This window comes from Fringilla coelebs, assembly GCF_963513975.1.
Source record: "Fringilla coelebs genome assembly, chromosome: 29".
Taxonomy (NCBI): domain Eukaryota; kingdom Metazoa; phylum Chordata; class Aves; order Passeriformes; family Fringillidae; genus Fringilla; species Fringilla coelebs.
Window position 1 is genome coordinate 806,740 of NC_140055.1, and position 22,394 is coordinate 829,133.

At 63.9% G+C, this 22,394-nt stretch overlaps 2 protein-coding genes across 4 annotated transcripts in view; both read left to right on the top strand.

Annotated features, from left to right (window-relative positions):
• Positions 1-127: 127 nt before the first annotated feature.
• Positions 128-18,322, top strand: NPR1 (natriuretic peptide receptor 1; the record flags this gene model as incomplete). Of its 3 annotated transcripts, none has more annotated exons than XM_084222909.1 (21): positions 128-831; positions 4,389-4,588; positions 5,166-5,346; positions 5,919-6,054; positions 6,678-6,769; positions 6,865-7,000; positions 7,080-7,164; positions 7,243-7,363; positions 8,001-8,075; positions 8,173-8,250; positions 8,334-8,438; positions 9,069-9,140; positions 9,970-10,129; positions 10,215-10,370; positions 12,178-12,346; positions 13,111-13,257; positions 13,331-13,523; positions 15,101-15,275; positions 16,551-16,649; positions 17,239-17,330; positions 17,948-18,322. In XM_084222909.1, 21 exons carry the CDS (start codon positions 129-131, stop codon positions 18,202-18,204), a joined length of 3,432 nt encoding a protein of 1,143 aa, XP_084079035.1. In that variant the 3' UTR covers positions 18,205-18,322. The 3 variants fall into 3 exon arrangements, with proteins under 3 accessions (XP_084079035.1, XP_084079036.1, XP_084079034.1); XM_084222910.1 differs by having other exon boundaries at positions 5,233-5,346; positions 10,313-10,370; XM_084222908.1 differs by having other exon boundaries at positions 129-831; positions 5,233-5,346; positions 17,948-18,150.
• Positions 18,323-19,296: 974 nt separating this feature from the next.
• INTS3 (integrator complex subunit 3) overlaps positions 19,297-22,394 on the top strand; it is a 33,281-nt gene continuing 30,183 nt past the window's right edge. Inside the window, 2 exon segments of the mRNA XM_084222951.1 lie at positions 19,297-19,595; positions 22,175-22,258. Of these exon segments, the coding sequence (XP_084079077.1) occupies positions 19,506-19,595; positions 22,175-22,258 (174 nt within the window). The 5' untranslated portion in view covers positions 19,297-19,505.

Here is a 22,394-nt window from a genome sequence, read left to right on the forward strand (position 1 = left end):
GAGCGGGCAGGAAGGAGTTAAGCTCGGTGTGGATGATAACGGCCCTTTGTGTCACCAGTGGGGGGGGCGAGCAAGGGCTCAGCCCCGCCGCGGGGCGGGGGGGGGAAGCCACTCTCCGTCCGTGGGCGATGCTGGCGGTGCTGGCCCCGCTCCTGGCCCCGCTCCTGGCCCCGCTGCTGGCCCCGCTCCCGGCCGCGGGGGCGGCCCCGGCCCCGCTGACCCTCGCCGTGGTGCTGCCCCGGCGCAACCTCACCTACCCGTGGGCTTGGCCGCGCGTGGGACCCGCCGTGCGCCTGGCCGCGGCCGCCGTGAATTCCCGGCGGGATCTGCTGCCCGGCTTCACCCTGGGCTGGGTGTTCGGCGACAGCGAGGATCGCCACGGGGTCTGCTCGGAAATGGCCGCGCCGCTGGTGGCCGTGGACCTGCGGCTCGCCCATCAGCCCGCGGCGTTCCTGGGGCCGGGCTGCGTCTACTCGGCCGCCCCGGTGGCCCGGTTCACCGGGCACTGGCAGATGCCGCTGGTCACGGCGGGGGCCGAGGCGCACGGCTTCGACGACAAGAGCGAGGAGTTCGGCTTGACCACCCGCGCCGGCCCCAGCCACCGCAAACTGGGCGAACTGGGCGTGCAGCTGCACCGGCGCTTCAACTGGACGCGGCGGGCGCTGCTGGTGTACTGGGACGAGCCGGCGGGCGACCGGCCCTACTACTTCGCCGCCGAGGGTCTGTACGTCCAGCTGCCCACCCTGCGCAACCTCACGGTCATGGACGTGGTGTTCCGCGACGGCGGCAACTTCTCCTTCATCATCCAGGAGATCAAGGCGAAGGGGCGCAGTGAGTGCCGGGGACCGGGGACGCGGCCGGCGGGGCGGGAGGACGGCGACAGGGCGGTGCGCGGCCCCACTGGGGTGTGCGTGGCCCTACACGGGAGTGCTCGGCCCCACACGGGAGGGCACAGCCCCACTGGGGAGGGCACAGCCCCACACAGCAGTGCCCAGCCCCATGGGAGAGTACCCAGCCCCACACGGGTGTGCCCAGCCCCACACGGGAGTGCTCAGCCCCACACGGGTGTGCCCAGCCCCACACGGGTGTGCCCAGCCCCACACGGGAGTGCTCAGCCCCACACAGGAGTGCTCAGCCCCACGGGGGAGTGCCCAGCCCCACACGAGTGTGCCCAACCCCACTGGGGAGGGCACAGCCCCACACAGGAGTGCCCAGCCCCATGGGAGAGTGCCCAGCCCCACACAGGAGTGCCCAGCCCCACGGGGCAGTGCCCAGCCCCACACAGGAGGGCCCAGCCCCACACGGGAATGCCCAGCCCCACACAGGAGTGCCCAGCCCCACAGGGCAATGCCCAGCCCCACATGGGAATGCCCAGCCCCATGGGGCAGTGCCCAGCCCCACAGGGCAATGCCCAGTCCCACACAGGAGTGCTCAGCCCCACAGGGCAGTGCCCAGCCCCAGACAGGAGTGCCCAGCCCCACACAGGAGTGCCCAGCCCCATGGGGCAATGCCCAGCCCCACAGGGCAATGCCCAGCCCCACACAGGAGTGCCCAGCCCCATGGGGGAGTGCCCAGCTCCACATGGCAATGCCCAGCCCCACACAGGAGTGCCCAGCCCCACACAGGAGTGCCCAGACCCTTGGGAGAGTACCCAGCCCCACACGGGTGTGCCCAGCCCCACACAGGAGTGCCCAGCCCCACGGGGCAATGCCCAGCCCCACACAGGAGTGCCCAGCCCCACACCAGTGCCCGTGGGCGTGCCAGCCTTGGCATGCCTGTGCACGGGTGCTCATGGCCATACATGGCTGTGCCCAACTTTACCGGGGTGTTCACAGCTGTGCCCAGCTGTGCCCAGCTGTGCCCGGCCCCACAGGGGGTTTCACGGGTGTTTGTGGGTGCCCACAGGAGGCTGACACGGCCGGGCACGGCTGCGCGGGGGCGTCTGCAGCCTTGCCCGGCTCCACACAAACATTTCGAGGTTATTCACGGCTGTGCTGAGGCTTTCAGGGGGGTTTTGTGGGGGTTCACAGCTCTGTGGGATTGTACATGGTTGTTCACAGCTGTTCATGGCTGTTCATGGTTGTTCATGGCTGTTCATGGCTGTTCATGGCTGTTCATGGCTGTTCATGTTTGTTCACATTTGTTCACGGCTGTACACGGCTGTTCATGGTTGTTCATGGCTGTTCATGGTTTTTCATGCCTGTTCATGCCTGTACATGGTTTTTCATGGTTGTTCACAGTTGTTCATGGTAGCACACAGTTGTTCATGGTTGTTCATGGTTGTTCATGCCTGTCCGTGGTTGTTCATGGCTGTGCACAGTTGTCCACGGTTGTCCATGTTTTTTCACAGTTGTCCATGGCTGTACACGGCTGTTCATGGTTGTTCATGGCTGTTCATGGTTTTTCATGCCTGTTCATGCCTCTACATGGTTGTTCATGGCTGTTCAGGGTTGTTCACAGTTGTTCACAGCTGTACATGGTTTTTCATGCCTGTCCATGGTTGTTCACGGTTGTTCATGGCTGTACATGGCTGTCCATGGTTGTTCATGGCTGTCCATGCCTGTACGTGGTTTTTCATGGTTGTTCACAGTTGTTCATGGTTGTTCATGCCTGTTCGTGGTTGTTCATGGCTGTGCATGGTTGTCCACGGTTGTCCATGTTTTTTCACAGTTGTCCATGGCTGTACACGGCTGTTCATGGTTGTTCATGGCTGTACATGGCTGTTCAGGGTTGTACACAGTTGTTCACAGCTGTTCACAGTTGTTCATGGCCTTTCACGGCTGTTCATGGCTGTTCATGATTTTTCATGCCTGTTCATGGTTGTTCATGCCTGTTCATGCCTGTTCACAGTTGTTCACAGCTGTTCATGGTTGTTCATGGCTGTTCATGGCTGTTCAGGGTTGTTCACAGTTGTTCACAGCTGTACATGGTTTTTCATGCCTGTCCGTGGTTGTTCACGGTTGTTCATGGTTGTTCACAGTTGTTCATGGCTGTACACAGCTGTTCATGGTTGTACACAGTTGTTCATGGTTGTTCACAGTTGTTCATGGCCTTTCACAGCTGTACACGGCTGTTCATGGTTGTTCATGGCTGTTCATGGTTTTTCATGCCTGTTCATGCCTCTACATGGTTGTTCATGGCTGTTCAGGGTTGTTCACAGTTGTTCACGGCTGTTCATGGTTTTTCATGCCTGTCCGTGGTTGTTCACAGTTGTTCGTGGCTGTTCATGGTTGTTCACGGTTGTTCATGGCTGTACATGGCTGTCCATAGTTGTTCATGGCTGTCCATGCCTGTACATGGTTTTTCACGGTTGTTCACAGTTGTTCATGGTAGCACACAGTTGTTCATGGTTGTTCATGCCTGTCTGTGCCTGTTCATGGTTCTTCGTGGTTGTCAATGCCTTTTTCATGGTTATTTATGGCTGTCCATGCCTGTCCATGCCTGTCCATGGTTGTTCCTGCCTCTCCATGCCTGTCCATGATTTTTCATGCCTGTCCATGCCTGTCCATGGTTGTCCATGGTTGTCCATGGTTGTTCATGACTGTCCATGCCTGTCCCTGCCTGTCCCTGCCTGTCCCTGCCTGTCCCTGCCTGTCCCTGCCTGCCCACAGCCGCCCACAGCTGTCACCCCGTACCCGCGTGTCCCACACCCCGCACGCTGCCCCTGCCCCACCCTGACCCTCGGGACCCCCTGGACCCCTCCCCACTCTGCGTCCCCCCGTTGTCACCTGTCCCGGTGTCCCGGGCTGGCTCTGCCCCCTCTCCCGTTCCGTGGCACCGCTCCAGCCCCGGGGGGCACCGAGAGCCCCGGGAGGCACCGGGAGCCCCGGGAGGCACCGGGAGCCCGGGGGTGGGCGCTGGGGGCTCAGCCGCGGGGCTGCATTTTGGGCCCCGGGGGTGGGCACGGCTGGAGGGGCCGTGGCGAGGCCCGGGCGGCACCCCCGGGGTCACGGTGTCGCCGGGAATCCATCAGGGCCGCGAGGAGGAGGAAACGGAGTCGGGAAAACAGGAAACCAGCACCGGCCTGGCGCCCGGGGCAGCGCCGGGCAGGGCACGGGGGGGCCGGCAGCGGGGTCGGGACCCCCGCCCCGGGGCCACCGGAACCCTTCCCGTGGCACGCAACGGCCGGGGGGACCCCCGGGACTGGGGCTGGGGTCCCCAGGGGTCTCAGGGCTGTGTCACACAATAACCAGGGACCCCCGGGATTGGGGCTGGGGTCCCCAGGGGTCTCAGGGCTGTGTCACACAGTAACCGGGGATCCCCCGGGATTGGGGCTGGGGTCCCCAGGGGGTCTCAGGGCTGTGTCACACAATCACCAGGGACCCCCGGGATTGGGGCGGGGGTCTGGGGGCTGTCCCCCCTCCATGTCCGTCTGTCCGTCCCCGCAGTCGTGTACGTGTGCTGCGCCCCGGACACGCTGCGGGAGCTGATGCTGCAGGCGGAGCTGGCGGGGCTGACGGGCGGCGACTTCGCCTTCTTCTACATCGACACCTTCGGCGCCAGCCTGCAGGGACGGCGCTTCCCCGAGCCCCGCCGGCCCTGGCGCCGCGGCGACCCGCACGACGCCCGCGCCCGCCGCGCCTTCCAGGTGAGCGGGGGGACACGGCCAGGTGGGCAGGGACACGGACAGGTGGGCAGGGACACGGCCAGGTGGGCAGGGACACGGCCGGGTGGGCACAGATGGCCCCGGGTGAGCAGGGACACGGCCAGGTGGGCACGGGGACACAGCAAGGTGGGCAGGGGGACATGGCCAGGTGGGCTGGGACATGGCCAGGTGGGCGGGGAAATGCCCAGGTGGGCACAGATGGCCCCGGGTGGGCAGGGACACGGCCAGGGGGGCACGGGGACACAGCAAGGTGGGCAGGGGGACACAGGAAGGTGGGCACAGATGGCTCCGGGTGGGTAGGGACACGGCCAGGTGGGTGGGAACATGCCCAGGTGGGCACAGGGACACACTCAGGTGGGCACGGCCTGCCCAGGTGGGCACAGGGACACTCCCTGGTGGGCACAGATGGCGCCAGGTGGGCACAGATGGCCCCAGGTGGGCACAGGGACATACCCAGTGGGCACAGATGGCCCCAGGTGGGCACAGGGACACACCCGGTGGGCACAGGGACACGCCCAGGTGGGCACAGATGGCCCCAGGTAAGCACAGGTGGCCCCAGATGGGCACAGGGACACACCCGGTGGGCGTGCCCCGCCGCCGCAGCGCTGTCACCGTGCCCGTGCCAGGCTGTCACCATCATCACCTACAAGGAGCCCGAGAACGCCGAGTACCGGCCCTTCCTGCAGCGGCTCCGCGAGGAGGCCCGGGAGCACTTCAACTTCTCCGTGCAGGACGGACTGGTGCGACACCGGGGGGACACCGGGAGGGGACACTGGGGGAAACACCGGGAGGGGACACCGGGGGACAAGGAGGACATGGTGTGGAGCTGGGGACCGTGGTGGTGTTCAGAGGGGTCCCAGGATGAGGGAAGAGATGAGAACTTTATTATATTATATTATATTATATTATATTATATTATATTATATTATATTATATTATATTATATTATATTATATTATATTATATTATATTATATTATATTATATTATATTATATTATATTATATTATATTATATTATATTATATTATATTATATTATATTATATTATATTATATGGACAGGATGGGGGGGGGGGCATTGGGTGGGTCCGGGCACAGGGACCCCCGGCTGTGTGCTGCCCCCCCCAGATGAATTTTGTGCCCCCCCAGATGATTTTCTTGCCCCCCAGATGAATTTCATGCCCCCCCAGATGAATTTCCTGCCCCCCAGATGATTTTCTTGCCCCCCCAGATGAATTTCCTGCCCCCCAGATGAATTCCGTGCCCCCCCCGATGATTTTCTTGCCCCCCAGATGATTTTCTTGCCCCCCAGATGAATTTCATCGCCGCCGCCTTCCACGACGGGGTCCTGCTCTACGCCCAGGCGCTCAACGAGACGCTGGAGCGCGGCGGCTCCGTGGGCGACGCCTCGGCCATCACCCGCCAGATGTGGAACCGCACCTTCTACGGTGAGAGCCGGCCCCGCCCGGCCCCGCCCCGGCCCCGCCCCGGCCCCGCCCGGCCCCGCCCCGGCCCCGCCCGGCCCCGCCCGGCCCCGCCCGACCCCGCCCCGGCACCGCCCCGGCACCGCCCGACCCCGCCCCGGCACCGCCCGTCACCGCCCGACCCCGCCCGGCCCCTCCCGGCACCTCCCGGCCCCGCCCGGCCCCGCCCGACCCCTCCTGTCCTTGTCCCCAGCCCCGTCCCCCTCCCAGCCCGGTGCCAGTCCCCCCCCATTCCCACTCCCAGGGTGGGATTTTGGGGATCAGAGCCCCCCTCGAGGTTCCCCCCAGCCCCTCACCCTCCCTCCCCAGGTGTCACCTGCCAATCCCCCCCAGCCCCACACCCAGGTGAGATTTTGGGGATCAGAGCCCCCCTCGAGTTTCCCCCCAGCCCGGTGCCAGTCCCCCCCCACCCCAGCCCCACTCCCAGGTGAGATTTTGGGGACCGGAGCCCCGCGGAGGGCCCCCCCAGCCCCGTCCCCCTCCCAGCCTGGTGGCAGTCCCACCATCCCCCCAGCCCCACTCCCAGGTGGGATTTTGGGGATCAGAGCCCCCGGGAAGCCCCCCCAGCCCCTCACCCTCCCCCCCAGGCGTCACCGGCTTCCTGAAGATCGACGAGCAGGGGGACCGGGAGAGCGACTACTCCCTGTGGGACATGGACCCCGCCAGCGGGGACTTCCAGGTGAGCCCCGGAGCACGGGGCAGCCGGGCCCGGGCTGGGGAGGGGTCCGGGGGCTTCCCCCCACCCACCCCTCGCACCCCCTCCCCGTCCCAAAGATCGTGGCCAACTACAACGGCACCACCAAGAGGATCCAGATGCTGCCGGGCAGGGAGATCCACTGGCCGGGCAACGCCGTCCCGCCCGATGTCCCTCCCTGCGGCTTCGAGGGCACCGACCCGCAGTGCCGCAAAGGTGAGGGGGGGTCGGAGCCCCGAGACCCCCGCCCGGATCCCCCCTCCGGGCCCTGACCGCCCCCTGGTGTCGCCGGCAGCCTCGCTGTCCACGCTGGAGGTGCTGTCGCTCGTGGTCAGCCTGATGCTCGCGGCCATCACCGTCACCTCCTTCTTCATCTGCCGGTGAGGGGAGGGGGCTGGGGCGGCGGGGAGGGGCGGGGGGCGCGGGCCGGGGTCTCACGGAGCCCCCCCCGGGCGCAGGAAGCTGCAGCTGGAGAAGGAGCTGGCGGCCGAGCTGTGGAGGGTGCGCTGGGAGGACGTGCAGATGAGCAGCCTGGAGAAACACCTGCGGAGCGCCGGCAGCAAGCTCACCCTGTCCCTGGTGGGCACCGGGGGGATCGGGGGGCACCGGGGGGACCGGGGAGACCGGGGGGGACCGGGAGGACCGGGGGAGCGGGAGGATCGGGGCGAGGGGAGGACCGGGGGCATCGGGGGACAGGGGGGACCGGGGGAGCGGGGCCGGGGTCACCCCATGGCCCCCCGTGGGGATCAGAGGTCGGGGTCACCCCCCGGCCCCGCTCGGGGATCGGGGGGACAGAGGTTGGCCCCTGCTGAGGGACTGGGAATTGGGGTCACCCCAAAGCTCGGGGATTGGGGATTTTGGGGTCGGGGACCGGGGATTTTGGGGACTGGGGTCACCCTACTGCTCAAGGACCGGGGATTTTGGGGACTGGGGTCACCCCACTGCTCAGGCACCGGGGATTTTGGGGTCGGGGACCGGGGATCTTGGGGACTGGGGTCACCCCACAGCTCAGGGACCGGGGATTTTGGGGACTGGGGTCACCCCACAGCTCAGGCACCGGGGATTTTGGGGTCGGGGACCGGGGATCTTGGGGACTGGGGCCACCCCACAGCTCAAGGACCGGGGATTTTGGGGACCGGGGCCACCGCCCCGCCCTGTGGGGGTCCCGGCACGGGAGGCTCGGGGTGCCCGGGCTCACCCCGCCGCCCCGGCACAGAGGGGCTCCAACTACGGCTCGCTGATGACGGCGGAGGGGCAGTTCCAGGTGTACGCCAAGACCGCCTATTACAAGGTAGGGGGGCGGGACAGCGGCGGGGACACTCCCCCCCCGCCGTGTCGCCACCCCCGTGTCCCCACCGCGGTGTCGCCACCCCTCCGTGTCCCCGTAGGGGAACCTGGTGGCCGTGAAGCACCTGAACCGCAAACGCATCGAGCTGACGCGCAAGGTCCTGTTCGAGCTGAAACACGTACGTGGGTGACCCCGGGGGGGACACCGGGCCGGGGGGGGGACACGGTGGGACCCCCGCCCACCCCCCGCTGCCCCCGGTAGATGCGGGACGTGCAGAACGAGCACCTGACGCGGTTCATCGGCGCCTGCACCGACCCGCCCAACATCTGCATCCTGACCGAGTACTGCCCGCGCGGGAGCCTCCAGGTACGGCCGGCACCGGGACCGAGACCGGGAGGGGACCGGGATGGGACCGAGACCCTCCCGGGGCTGCTCCGGGACCGGGACGGGGCTGCTCCGGGACTGGGACGGGACCGGGACGGCACCGAGACCCTCCCGGGACTGCTCCGGGACCGGGACGGCACCGGGACGGGATCGGGAGGGGACCGGGAGCCTCCCGGGGCTGCGCCGGGACCGGGACGGGACTGAGACCCCCCCGGGGCTGCTCCGGGACGGGGATGGGACCGGGACGGGACCGAGACCCTCCCGGGGCTGCTCCGGGACCGGAACCGCACCGGGATGGGACCGGGAGCCTCCCAGGGCTGCGCCGGGACCGGGACGGGACCGGGGCTGCACCGGGACCTGGATGGGACCGGGACGGGACTGAGACCCTCCCGGGGCTGCTCTGAGACGGGACCGAGACCCTCCCGGGGCTCCACCGGGACCGGGACGGGACTGAGACCCTCCTGGGGCTGCTCCGGGACCGGGACAGGACCGGGAGCCTCCCGGGGCTGCTCCAGGACCGGGACGGGACCGGGACAGGACCGGGAGCCTCCCGGGGCTGCTCCAGGACCGGGACCCCCGGCCCGGGGCCGCCCCTCACCCCCCCGTCCCCAGGACATCCTGGAGAACGAGAGCATCACCCTGGACTGGATGTTCCGCTACTCCCTCACCAACGACATCGTCAAGGTATCGGTGACCTGGCCGGGGGGTTCCCCACCCTGGGGGGGTCCCTACCCCACAGGGATCCCCCATCCCATAGGAATCCTCCATCCTACAGGGGTCCCTCATCCTACAGGGGTTCCCATCGCATAGGGATCCCCCATTCCACAAGGATCCCCCATTCCATGGGAATCCCCCACCCCACAGGAATCCCCCATCCCATGGGGATCCCCATCCCATAGAAATCCCCCTTTCCACAGGATTCCCCCACCCCACAAGGATCCCCCATCCCATAGGGGTCCCCCACCCCACAGGAATCCCATATCCCACAGGAATCCCCCGTCCCATAGAAATCCCCCATTCCACAAGGATCCCCCATTCCACGGGAATCCCCCATCCCATGGGGATCCCCATCCCATAGAAATCCCCCTTTCCACAGGATTCCCCCACCCCACAGGGGTCCCCCATTCCATAGGGGTCCCATATCCCACAGGAATCCCATATCCCACAGGAATCCCCCATCCCATAGGGATCCCCATCCCACAGGTCTCCCCCATCCCACAGGAATTCCCCGTCCCATAGAAATCCCCCATTCCACGGGAATCCCCCACCCCATAGGGGTCCCCCACCCCACAGGAATCCCATATCCCACAGGAATCCCATATCCCACAGGCATCTCCTATCCCACAGAAATCCCCCATCCCACAGGAATCCCATATCCCACAGGAATCCCATATCCCACAGGCATCTCCCATCCCACAGAAATCCCCCATCCCATAGGGATCCCCACCCCACATCCCTCCCCACCCCCCTGGGGGTCTCCAGCCGTGTCCCATCCCCCTCCTCCCCCTTGCAGGGGATGCAATTCCTGCACAACGGCGTCATCGTGTCCCACGGCAACCTCAAATCCTCCAACTGCGTGGTGGACTCGCGCTTCGTGCTCAAGATCACCGACTACGGCCTGGAGAGCTTCCGCGTGCCGCCCGACGGCGACGACACCCACGCGCTCTTCGCCAGTGAGACCCCCCACTTGTCCCCCCGCCGCGTCCCCCGAGCGTCCCCGGAGCGTCCCCGGGGCTGACCGGGTCCCCGGTGCCGCAGAGAAGCTGTGGACGGCGCCGGAGCTGCTGCGCATGGAGGAGCCGCCGGCGCGGGGCACGCAGAAGGGCGACGTCTACAGCTTTGGCATCATCCTGCAGGAGATCGCGCTGCGCAGCGGCGTCTTCTACGTGGAGGGCGTGGAGCTCAGCCCCAAAGGTCGGCGGGGACGCGGGGGGATGCAGGGGGCGGCGGCTGGGGGGGTGGAGGGGGGGCTGGAGGTGTTCGTGGGTGGTGGGAGGCGTTGAGGGGTTCTTGGGTGATCCATTGGTGGGTTCTTGGAACCATTGATGGGTTCTTGGGTGATCTATTCTTGGGTGATCCATTGATCCATTCTTGGATGATCCATTGATCCATTCTCGGGTGATCCATTGATGTGTTCTTGGAACCATTGATGGGTTCTTGGGTGATCCATTGATCCGTTCTTGGATGATCCATTGATCCATTCTTGGTTGATCCATTGATGTGTTCTTGGAACCATTGATGGGTTCTTGGGTGATCCATTGGTGGGTTGGAACCGTTGATGGGTTCTTGGGTGATGCATTCTTGGGTGATCCATTGATCCATTCTTGGGTGATCCATTGATGTGTTCTTGGAACCATTGATGGGTTCTTGGGTGATCCATTGATCCGTTCTTGGGTGATCCATTGATCCATTCTTGGGTGATCCATTGATGTGTTCTTGGAACCATTGATGGGCTCTTGGGTGATCCATTGATCCATTCTTGGGTGAGGCATTGATCCATTCTTGGGTGATCCATTGATCCATTCTTAGGTGATCCATTGATGTGTTCTTGGAACCGTTGATGGGTTCTTGGGTGATCCATTGATCCATTCTTGGGTGGGGCATTGATCCATTCTTGGGTGGGGCATTGATCCATTCTTGGATGATCCATTGATCCATTCTTGGGTGATCCATTGATCCATTCATGTGTTCTTGGAACCATTGATGGGTTCTTGGGTGATCCATTGGTGGGTTGGAACCATTGATGGGTTCTTGGGTGATCCATTGATCCGTTCTTGGATGATCCATTGATGTGTTCTTGGAACCATTGATGGGTTCTTGGATGATCCATTGATCCATTCTTGGGTGATCCACTGGTGGGTTGGAACCGTTGATGGGTTCTTGGGTGATCCATTGATCCATTCTTGGGTGATCCATTGACCCATTCTTGGGTGATCCATTGGTGGGTTCTTGGAACCATTGATGGGTTCTTGGGTGATCCATTGATGGGTTGGAACTGTTGATGGGTTCTTGGGTGATCCATTGATTCGTTCTTGGGTGATCCATTGATCCATTCTTGGGTGATCCATTGATGTGTTCTTGGAACCATTGATGGGTTCTTGGGTGATCCGTTGGCTCAGACCCCCAGATGCGTGTTTAGACCCCGGATGGGTGCCCAGACCCCCGGATGGGTGTTTGGACCCCCGGATGGGTGCTCAGACCCCCGGATGGGTTCTTGGATCCAAAGATGGGTGCTCAGACCCCCGGGTGGGTGCTCAGACCCCCAGATGGGTGCCCAGACCCCCGGATGGGTGCCCAGACCCCCAGATGGGTGCCCAGACCCCCGGATGGGTGCTCAGACCCCCAGATGGGTGCTCAGACCCCCGGATGGGTGCTCAGACCCCCGGATGGGTGCTCAGACCCCCGGATGGGTTCTTGGATCCAAAGGTGGGTGCTCAGACCCCCGGATGGGTTCTTGGACCCCCAGATGGGTGCCCAGACCCCCGGATGGGTGCCCAGACCCCCGGATGGGTGTTTTGGACACCAGATGGGTGCTCAGACCCCCGGATGGGTGCTCAGACCCCCGGATGGGTTCTTGGATCCAAAGATGGGTGCTCAGACCCCCGAATGGGTGCCCAGACCCCCGGATGGGTGTTTTGACCCCGGATGGGTGCCCAGACCCCCGGATGGGTGCCCGGCCCCCCGGCGAGCCGCGGTGGGTGACGGGCGCCCGTCCCCGCAGAGATCATCGAGCGGGTGAAGAGCGGGGAGCGGCCCAGCTTCCGGCCCTCGGCCAACGTGGGCTGCCACCTGGAGGAGCTGGGGCAGCTGATGCAGCACTGCTGGGCCGAGGACGTCCTGGAGCGCCCCGACTTCAACCAGATCAAGGTCCAGCTCCGCAAGTTCAACAGGTGCCGCCACGGACCCCGACCCACGGGCTGGGGGTGACCCCCAGGGAGGGTCCCTGGGTGAGGGGTGACCCCCAGAGAGGGTCCCCACATGAGGGGTGACATCCAGAGAGGGTCCCTGAGTGAGGGGTGACATCCAGAAAGGGTCCCTGAGTGGGTGGTGACCCTAAGGAAGGGTCCCTGAGTGAGGGGTGATCCCCAGAGAGAGTCCCTGGGTGGGTGGTGACCCCAAGGAAGGGTCCCCACATAAGGCGTGACATCCAGAGGGGGTCCCTGAGTGGGTGGTGACCCCCAGAAAGGGTCCCTGGGTGAGGGGTGACATCCAGAAGAGGGTCCCTGAGTGAGGGGTGACATCCAGAGAGGGTCCCTGGGTGAGAGGTGACCCCCAGAGAGGGTCCCTGAGTGGGTCGTGACCCCTAAAAAGAGTCCCCAGGCAGGAGATGACCCTCAAAAAGGATCACCAGGTGGGAGATAACCCCCAAAAAGGGTCTGTGGGTGGGAGATGACCCCCAAAAAGGGTCTCCAGGTGGGAGGTGACCCCAAAAAGAGTCCCCAGGTGGGAGGTGACCCCCAAAAAGGGTCTGTGGGTGGGAGATGACCCCCAAAAAGGGTCTGTGGGTGGGAGATGACCCCCAAAAAGAGTCCCTAGGTGGGAGGTGACCCCCAAAAAGGGTGCCCAGGTGGGAGGTGACCCCCAGAAAGGATCCCCAGGTGGGAGGTGACCCCCAGAAAGGATCCCCAGGTGGGAGGTGACCCCCTTCCCGCAGGGAGAGCAGCACCAACATCCTGGACAACCTGCTGTCCCGCATGGAGCAATACGCCAACAACCTGGAGGAGCTGGTGGAGGAGCGCACCCAGGCCTACCTGGAGGAGAAGCGCAAGGCCGAGGCTCTGCTCTACCAGATCCTGCCCCAGTGAGCGCCACGAGGGTCCCGGGGGGCTCTGGGGGGCCGTGCCCGCCCTGACCCCCCCATTTCTGCCCCCCAGCTCGGTGGCAGAGCAGCTGAAGAGGGGGGAGACGGTGCAGGCGGAGGCGTTCGACAGCGTCACCATCTACTTCAGCGACATCGTGGGGTTCACGGCGCTGTCGGCCCAGAGCACCCCCATGCAGGTGGTGACGCTGCTCAACGACCTCTACACCTGCTTCGACGCCATCATCGACAACTTCGACGTCTACAAGGTGAGGGGGCGCGCCCCGGGGGCGGGGAGGGGCGGGGAGGGGCGGGGAGGGATGGGGAGGGACGGGGAGGGGCGGGGAGGGACGGGGAGGGAGGGGGAGGGACGGGGAGGGACGGGGAGGGACGGGTGGGATGCGCCAGGTGCGCGCTCGGGGTGATCACCTGCGGATGACGCGGGATTACGGAATCAGAAAATGGTAGGGATCCCGGAATTGGGGGATCCCAAAAACGGGGGATCCCAGAAATGGGGAATTCCCAGAAACAGGGGATCCCAGAAACGGGGAATCCCAGAATCAGGGAATTCCCAGAATCGGGGAATGCCAGAAACACAAAATCCCAGAATCACAAAATCCCAGAAACGGGGAATTCCAGAATCAGGGGATCCCAGAAATGGGGGATCCCAGAAATGGGGAATCCCAGAAACACAGAATCCCAGAATTGGGGAATCCCAGAAACACAGAATCCCAGAATCGGGGAATCCCAAAATTGGGGAATCCCAGAAATGGGAAATCCCAGAAACACAAAATCCCAGAATTGGGGAATCCCAGAAACACAAAATCCCAGAATCTCAGAATCACAAAATCCCAGAATCACGGAATCCCAGAAACACAGAATCCCAGAATTGGGGGATTCCAGAATCGGGGGATCCCAGAAATGGGGGATCCCAGAACTGGGGAATCCCAGAAATGGGGAATCCCAGAAACACAAAATCCCAGAATCAGGGAATCCCAGAAACACGGAATCCCAGAAATGAGGAATTCCAGAATTGGGGAATCCCAGAAACACAAAATCCCAGAATTGGGGAATCCCAGAAACACAAAATCCCAGAATCTCAGAATCACAAAATCCCAGAATCAGGGAATCCCAGAAACACAAAATCCCAGAATCAGGGAATCCCAGAAACTTGGAATCCCAGAATTAGGGAATCCCAGAATTGGGGGATACCAGAATCGGGGAATGCCAGAATCACAAAACCCCAGAATCTCAGAATCACAAAATCCCAGAATCACAAAAGCCCAGAATCGGGGAATCCCAGAAACACAAAATCCCAGAATCCCAGAACTCCAGTTTCCTGGAATGCTAATATTTGGATTCCAGAGTCCAAAAATCCCAGAATCACAATACCCCAAAATCCCCAAAATCCCAGGATCACTGTGGTAGGAAAAGCCCCCCCAGCCCATGGAGCCCAACCCGTGCCCAGGTGCCGCATCCCCGTGTTCCCGGGACACCCCCGGGGCTGGAATTCCCGGGGCTGTTCCCTGCAGAATTCCCGGGGCCGTTCCCAGTGGAATTCCCGGGGCTGATCCCTGTGGAATTCCCGGGGCTGGTCCTTCCCCTGCCGGGGCCGTTCCCGGTGGAATTCCCGGGGCCGTTCCCGGTGGAATTCCCGGGGCCGTTCCCAGTGGAATTCCTGGGGCTGGTCCTTCCCCTCCCGGGGCCGTTCCCCGCAGAATTCCCGGGGCCGTTCCCGGCGGAATTCCCGGGGCCGTTCCCCGCAGAATTCCCGGGGTTGGTCCTTCCCCTCCCGGGGCCCTTCCCCGCGGAATCCCCGGGACTCCCGGCGCTCGTCCCGCCGCAGGTGGAGACCATCGGCGACGCCTACATGGTGGTGTCGGGGCTGCCGGTGCGCAACGGGAAGCTGCACGCGCGGGAGGTGGCGCGGATGGCGCTGGCCCTGCTGGACGCCGTGCGCTCCTTCCGCATCCGCCACCGGCCCCAGCAGCAGCTGGAGCTGCGCATCGGCATCCACACCGGTGGGGAGGGACGGGACCGGGACCGGGAACGGGGATGGGGAATGGGAATGGGAATGGGGAACGGGCATCGGCATCCACACCGGTGGGGAGGGACGGGAACGGGAACGGGGATTGGGAATGGGGAACGGGGAACGGGCATCGGCATCCACACCGGTGGGGAGGGAACGGGAACGGGAACGGGAATGGGGATGGGGATGGGGAATGGGAAATGGGAACGGGCATCGGCATCCACACCGGTGGGGAGGAACGGGAACGGGGACGGGAACGGGAACTGGGAATGGGGAATGGGCATCGGCATCCACACCGGTGGGGAGGGACCGGGAACGGGAACGGGGAATGGGAATGGGCATCGGCATCCACACCGGTGGGGAGGGACGGGAACGGGAACGGGAACGGGAACGGGGATGGGGAATGGGAAATGGGAACGGGCATCGGCATCCACACCGGTGGGGAGGGACCGGGAACGGGACCGAGAACGGGAACGGGGAACGGGGAACGGGGAACGGGCATTGGCATCCACACCGGTGGGGAGGGACGGGAACGGGACCGGGAACGGGAACGGGGAATGGGCATCGGCATCCACACCGGTGGGGAGGGACGGGAACGGGAACGGGAACGGGGAATGGGAATGGGGAACGGGGAATGGGCATCGGCATCCACACCGGTGGAGAGGGACGGGAACGGGGACGGGAACGGGGACGGGGAACGGGGAACGGGAATGGGGAATGGGCATCCACACCGGTGGGGAGGGACGGGAACGGGGAACGGGAATGGGGAACGGGGATGGGGAATGGGGAATGGGCATCCACACCGGTGGGGAGGACCGGGAACGGGAAATGGGAATGGGAATGGGAATGGGAATGGGGACGGGGATGGGAAATGGGAACGGAGATGGGAAATGGGAAATGGGAACAGGAACGGGGATGGGAATGGGCACTGGCATCCACACCAGTGGGAACAGGATTGGGAACAGGAATGGGGACGGGGATGGGGACGGGCATTGGCGTCCAAACCAGTGGGAACGGGGTTGGGGATGGGAATGGGGAATGGGGATGGGAAAGGGCATTGGGAATGGGAATGGGAATGGGAATGGGAATGGGAATAGAAACGGGGTCAGAGACGGGGACAGAGATGGATCCAGAGCCAGGAACAGGGACAGGGACAAGGGACACTGGTGGCACAGGGGTGGCACAGGAAGACAGTGCCATCTCAGAGGGCAGTGGTGGCACAAGGATGGCCCGGGGGTGGCCCGGGGTGACAGGCGGGTGTCCCCAGGCCCCGTGTGCGCGGGCGTGGTGGGGCTGAAGATGCCGCGGTACTGCCTGTTCGGGGACACCGTGAACACGGCCTCGCGCATGGAGTCCAACGGAGAGGGTGAGCGGGGCTGGGGACAGAGGGGACAGCTGGGGACAGTGTGGGGACACTGTGGGGACAGCCCAGGGACAGCTGGGGACACTGGGGGACACCGTGAACACGGCCTCGCGCATGGAGTCCAACGGAGAAGGTGAGCGGGGCTGGGGACAGCTGGGGACAGCTGGGGACACTGTGGGGACAGCCCAGGGACAGCTGGGGACACTGTGGGGACACTGTGGGGACAGATGGGGACACACTGGGGACACTGTGGGGACACTGTGGGGACACACTGGGGACAGCCTGGGACACCCTGGGGACACCATGGGGACACCCCAGGACAGCCTGGGGACACTGTGGGGACACTGTGGGGACACCCTGGAGACATCCTGGGGACACTGTGGGGACACCCTGAGACACGCTGGGGACACCCTGGTGACACTGTGGGGACACCTGGTGACACCGTGGTGACACCCTGGGGACACCATGGTCACACCCTGGGGACACCCTGGGGACATCCTGGGGACACCCTGGTCACACCCTGGGGACACCCCGGGGACACTGTGGGGACACCTGGTGACACCCCGGGGTGCTGAGGGTGCCCCTCCCCCAGCCCTGCGGATCCACATCTCGGGGGTCACCAAGGCCGTGCTGGAGGAGTTCGGGGGCTTCGAGCTGGAGCTGCGGGGGGACGTGGAGATGAAGGTGGGGCCTGACCCCAAAACTGCCCTGATACACCCCAAAACTGCCCTGATACACCCTAAAACTGCCCTGAACCCCCAAAACTGCCCTGACTCCCTCAAAACTGCCCTGACACCCCCCCAAACTGCCCCACCCCAAACCACCCCCACCCCCCCAAACTGTTCCAAACCCCCCCCCAATGGGGGACCCCCCGCACCCCAAACTCGGGGGTCCCCCCAATCCCCCCAAACCCCAGGGTCGGTCCCCCCAAATCCCCTCAACCCCCCCCAAACCCTCCCAAACTCGGGGTCCCCCCAAATCCCCCCCTCTCCCCAAACCCCTCTAAACCCGGGGTCCCCCCAATCCCTCCCCTCCCCCAACCCCCCCAACCCCCCCAAACCCCGGGGTCCCCCCCAAACCCCCCCAAACTCGGGGTCCCCCCAATCCCCCCCCAAACCCCCCCAAACTCGGGGTCCCCCAAACCCCCCCAAACCCCCCCAAACCCGGGGGTCCCCCCAATCCCCCCCAAACCCCCCTAAACCCGGGGTCCCCCCAATCCCTCCCCTCCCCCAACCCCCCCAACACCCCCCGAACTCGGGGTCCCCCCAAACCCCCCCAAACTCGGGGTCCCCCCTCCCCAGGGCAAGGGCAAGCTCCGGACCTACTGGCTGCTGGGGGAGCGCGGCGGCAGCACCCGGGGGTGACCCCCGAGCCCCCCCGAACCCCAACACCGGCGGCACCCCCGGGGGTGACCCCGGAGCCCCCCCGAACCCCAACACCGGCACCACCCCCGGGGGTGACCCCCGAGCCCCCCCGGACCCCAACACCGGCGGCAGCACCCGGGGGTGACCCCGGAGCCCCCCCGAACCCCAACACCGGCGGCAGCACCCGGGGGTGACCCCCGAGCCCCCCCGAACCCCAACATCGGCACCCCCGGGGGTGACCCCGGAGCCCCCCCGAACCCCAACACCGGCGGCGGCACCGGGAGGGGGCTGGGGGCGCGCGGGGGTCCCCCCAAACCCGGGGGGCCGTTTCGGAATAAAGCTGTGCTGCGGAAACACGCGGGGGTCTCCGTGGGGGGATCCCCGGGGGAGGGGGAGGGGCGGGGGGGGGATCCCGGGGAGTCACGGGGGCTCGGGAGGGGGCGGGGCTTCGGAATGCCGGGGGTCTCCGGCGAGGTTTGGGGGGTCCAGGGGGTCCCGAGGGGTTCCTGGGAGGTCCTGGGGGGGTCCCGGGGGGTTCTCGGGGGTATCTGGGGGGTTCCCGGGGGGGTTCCCGGTGATTTCGGGGTTCCAGGGGGGTTCCCGGGGGGGTTTCCGGTGATTTCGGGGTTCTCAGTGGGTTCCCAGGGGGTTCCCGGGGGTTCCCGGTGATTTCGGGGTTCCCGGGGGTTTCCCAGGGGGTTTCCGGTGGTTTCGGGGTTCCTGGGGGGTTCCCGAGGGGTTCTCGGGGGTAGCTGGGGGGTTCCCGGGGGTTCCCGATGATTTCGGGGTTCCAGGGGGGTTCCCGGGGGGGTTCCCGGTGTTTTCGGGGTTCCCGGTGGTTTCGGGGTTCCTGGGGGGTTCCCGGGGGGGTTCCCGGTGTTTTCGGGGTTCCCGGTGGTTTCTCAGTGGATTCCCGGGGGTTTCCCGGTGTTTTCGGGGTTCCCAGGGGGTTCCCTGGGGGTTCTGGGGTTCCCGGGGGGTTCTCAGTGGATTCCCGGGGGGTTCCCGGTGTTTTCGGGGTTCCCGGGGTGTTCCCGGGGGTTCCCGGGGTTTTCCCGGGGTTTCCCCGCGGCCGCGGGTGGGCGGAGCCTCCTCGCCGCACAGACCCCGCCCCCTCCTCTCCATTGGCCAAGCCGCCGCTACGCCCCGCCCCACAAGCCCCGCCCCGTGAGCTGTCACTCACAACCATCGCGCTACTCTCATTGGCCGGTGGATGCGGGAAGGGCGGGACTTCCTCCCGCGCGGCGCTTCCGCTTCCGGCCGAGCGCCTCCGTCGCTCTCCGGTAACTTCCGGCCGCCGCCGCCTCCCCCGGCCCGGCCGCAGCGGGACCGGCCCGGCCCGGGAGCCCCGCAGCGGCTGAGAGCGCCGCACCGGGCCCGGCACCGCCACACCGCAACCGCACCGGAACCGCGCCGTGCCCCCGGGGCCGCTCCGCCGCCGTTCCCCCCACCGGGGACCCTCAGCGGCCGCCGCCTCCCGCCGCCGTCCCGGGCCATGGAGCTCGCCAAGGGCAAGGCGGGGGCGGCGGCGGCCGGGAAGCTCCTGGTGAGCTCGCTGCTGGACTCCAAGGATGAGCTGGAGGAGGTGAGCGGACACCGGGGGGACACCGGGGGGACACCGGGGACACCGGGGCCGGGCCGGTTCCCGGCACCTGGAAATGCTCCTGGCCCAAAATCCCCTAAAAATCCCCAAATTCCCCCCAAATCCCCGAAATTCCCAAATCCCCGCCAGCTGCGCTTCAGCTTTCCCGGGAGCTGGGGATGCTCCTGGCCCCAAATCCCCAAAAATCCCCAAATTTCCCCAAAATTCCCCAAATTCCCCCGAACTCCCCTGGATTTCCCCCTCCTGCCCAGCTCTGGGACATCCCAGGACGTTTTTAGGGCACAAAATTCCCTTCTTGGCCATTCTGGGAGCTTCCTCCCATTTTCCCCCCCATTTCTCCCCCATTTTTCTCACTTTTCCTCATTTTCTCCCCGTTTTCCCCCCATTTTTCCCATTTTCCTCCCCGTTTTTCCCGTTTTCCCCCATTTCTCCCCGTTTTTCTCACTTTGCCCGTTTCCCCCCCATTTTCCTCCTCGTTTTCCCCCATTTTTCTCCATTTCCCCCCCGTTTTCCTCCCCATTTTTCCCATTTTCCCCATTTCTCCCCCTTCTCTCCCCGTTTTTCTCACTTTTTTCCCGTTTCCTCCCGTTTCTCTCACTCTTTGCCCATTTTTTCCCATTTTCTCCCCGTCTCTCCTCATTTCTCTCACTCTTTGCCCGTTTTCCCCCCGTTTTTCTCACTCTTTGCCTGTTTTTTCCCGTTTTCTCCTCGTTTTTCCCCGTTTCTCTCACTCTTTGCCCGTTTTTTCCCGTTTTCCCCCGGTTTCCCCCATCTCTCCCCATGTCTCTCACTCTCTCCCCGTTTTTTCCCATTTTCTCCCCGTTTCTCTCACTCTTTTCCCATTTTCTCCCCGTTTTCCCTCCGTTTCTCTCACTCTCTCCCTGTTTTTTCCCTTTTTTCCCCCATCTCTCCCCGTTTTTCTCACTCTTTGCCCGTTTTCCCCCCATTTTCCCCCCGTTTCTCTCACTCTCTCCCGTTTTTTCCCGTTTTCCCCCCGTTTTCCCCGCGTTTCTCCCTGTTTCTCCCCATTTCTCTCATGTTTTTTCCGTTTCTCCCCATTTCTCTCCCCGTTTTTTCCCGTTTTCCCCCCATCTCTCCCCGTTTCCCCCCGTTTTTCTCACTCTCTCCCCGTTTTTTCCCATTTTCCCCCTGTTTCCCCCCGTTTCTCTCACTCTTTGCCCATTTTTTCCCGTTTTCCCCCGGTTTCCCCCATCTCTCCCCGTGTCTCTCACTCTCTCCCCGTTTTTTCCTGTTTTCCCCCCGTTTCTCCCCGTTTTTCCCTGTTTCTCTCATGTTTTTCCCGTTTTTTCCGTTTCTCCCCGTTTCTCTCCCCGTTTTTTCCCGTTTTCCCCCCATCTCTCCCCGTTTCCCCCCGTTTTTCTCACTCTCTCCCCGTTTTTTCCCATTTTCCCCCCGTTTCCCCCCATTTTCCCCCCATTTCTCTCACTCTCTCCCCGTTTCCCCCCATTTCTCCCCGTTTTTCCCCATTTTCCCCATTTCTCTCACTCTCTCCCTGCTTTCCCCCTGTTTTTTCCCATTTCTCCCCATTTTTCTCACTCTTTTCCCGTTTCCCCCGTTTCTCTCACTCTCTCCCCGTTTTTCCCCGTTTTCCCCCCGTTTTTCCCCGTTTCCCTTACTCTTTTCCCATTTTTCCCATTTTCCCCCCGTTTCTCTCATGTTTCTCTCACTCTTTTCCCATTTTCCCCCCGTTTCCCCCCATTTCTCTCACTCTCTCCCCGTTTTCCCCCCATTTCCTCCCTGTTTTTCCCCATTTCTCTCACGTTTTTCCCGTTTCTCCCCGTTTCTCCCCCGTTTCCCCCCGTTTTTCCCCGTTTCTCTCACGTTTTTCCCATTTTCCCCCGTTTCCCTCACGTTTTTCCCGTTTTTCCCCGTTTTTCTCACGTTTTTCCCGTTTTACCCCTGTTTTTTCCCGTTTTTCCCCGTTTCTCCCCCGTTTTTCCCGTTTCCCCCCGTTTTTCCCCGTTTCCCTCACGTTTTTCCCCGTTTTTCCCGTTTCCCCCCGTTTTTCCCCGTTTCCCTCACGTTTCCCCCCCGTTTTTCCCGTTCCCCCCCGTTTTTCCCGTTCCCCCCCGTTTTTCCCGTTTCCCCCCCGGTTTTCCCGTTTCCCCCCGTTTTTCCCCGTTTCTCTCCCCGTTTCTCCCCCGTTTCTCCCCCGTTTTTCCCCGTTTCCCTCACATTTTTCCCGTTTCCCCCGTTTCCCCCCGTTTCCCCCCCGTTTTCCCCGTTTCCCCCCCGTTTTCCCCGTTTCTCCCCGTTTCTCCCCGTTTCTCCCCCGTTTTCCCCATTTCTCCCCCGTTTTTCCCGTTTCTCCCCGTTTCTCTCACTCTCTCCCCGTTTCTCCCCCCGTTTTTCCCGTTTCTCTCCCCGTTTCCCTCCCGTTTTTCCCGTTTCCCCCCCCGTTTTCCCGTTTCCCCCCCGTTTTTCCCCGTTTCCCCCCCGTTTCCCCCCGTTTTTCCCGTTTCCCCCCGTTTTCCCTTTTCCCCGTTTTCCCCCCGTTTTTCCCCGTTTTTCCCGTTTCCCCCGGTTTCTCCCGTTCCCAGCGCCTGGAGCGCTGCGTCGCCGTCGTCACCTCGCTGACGGCCGGGCTGTCGGAGCGCGAGGCCAACGACGCCCTCAACGCCCACGTGAGCCGAGACTGGGGGGACTGGGAGGGACTGGGAGGGACTGGGATAAACTGGGATGGACTGGGAGGGACTGGGAATGGACTGGGATAAACTGGATGGACTGGGAACGGACTGGGAACGGACTGGAATGGACTGG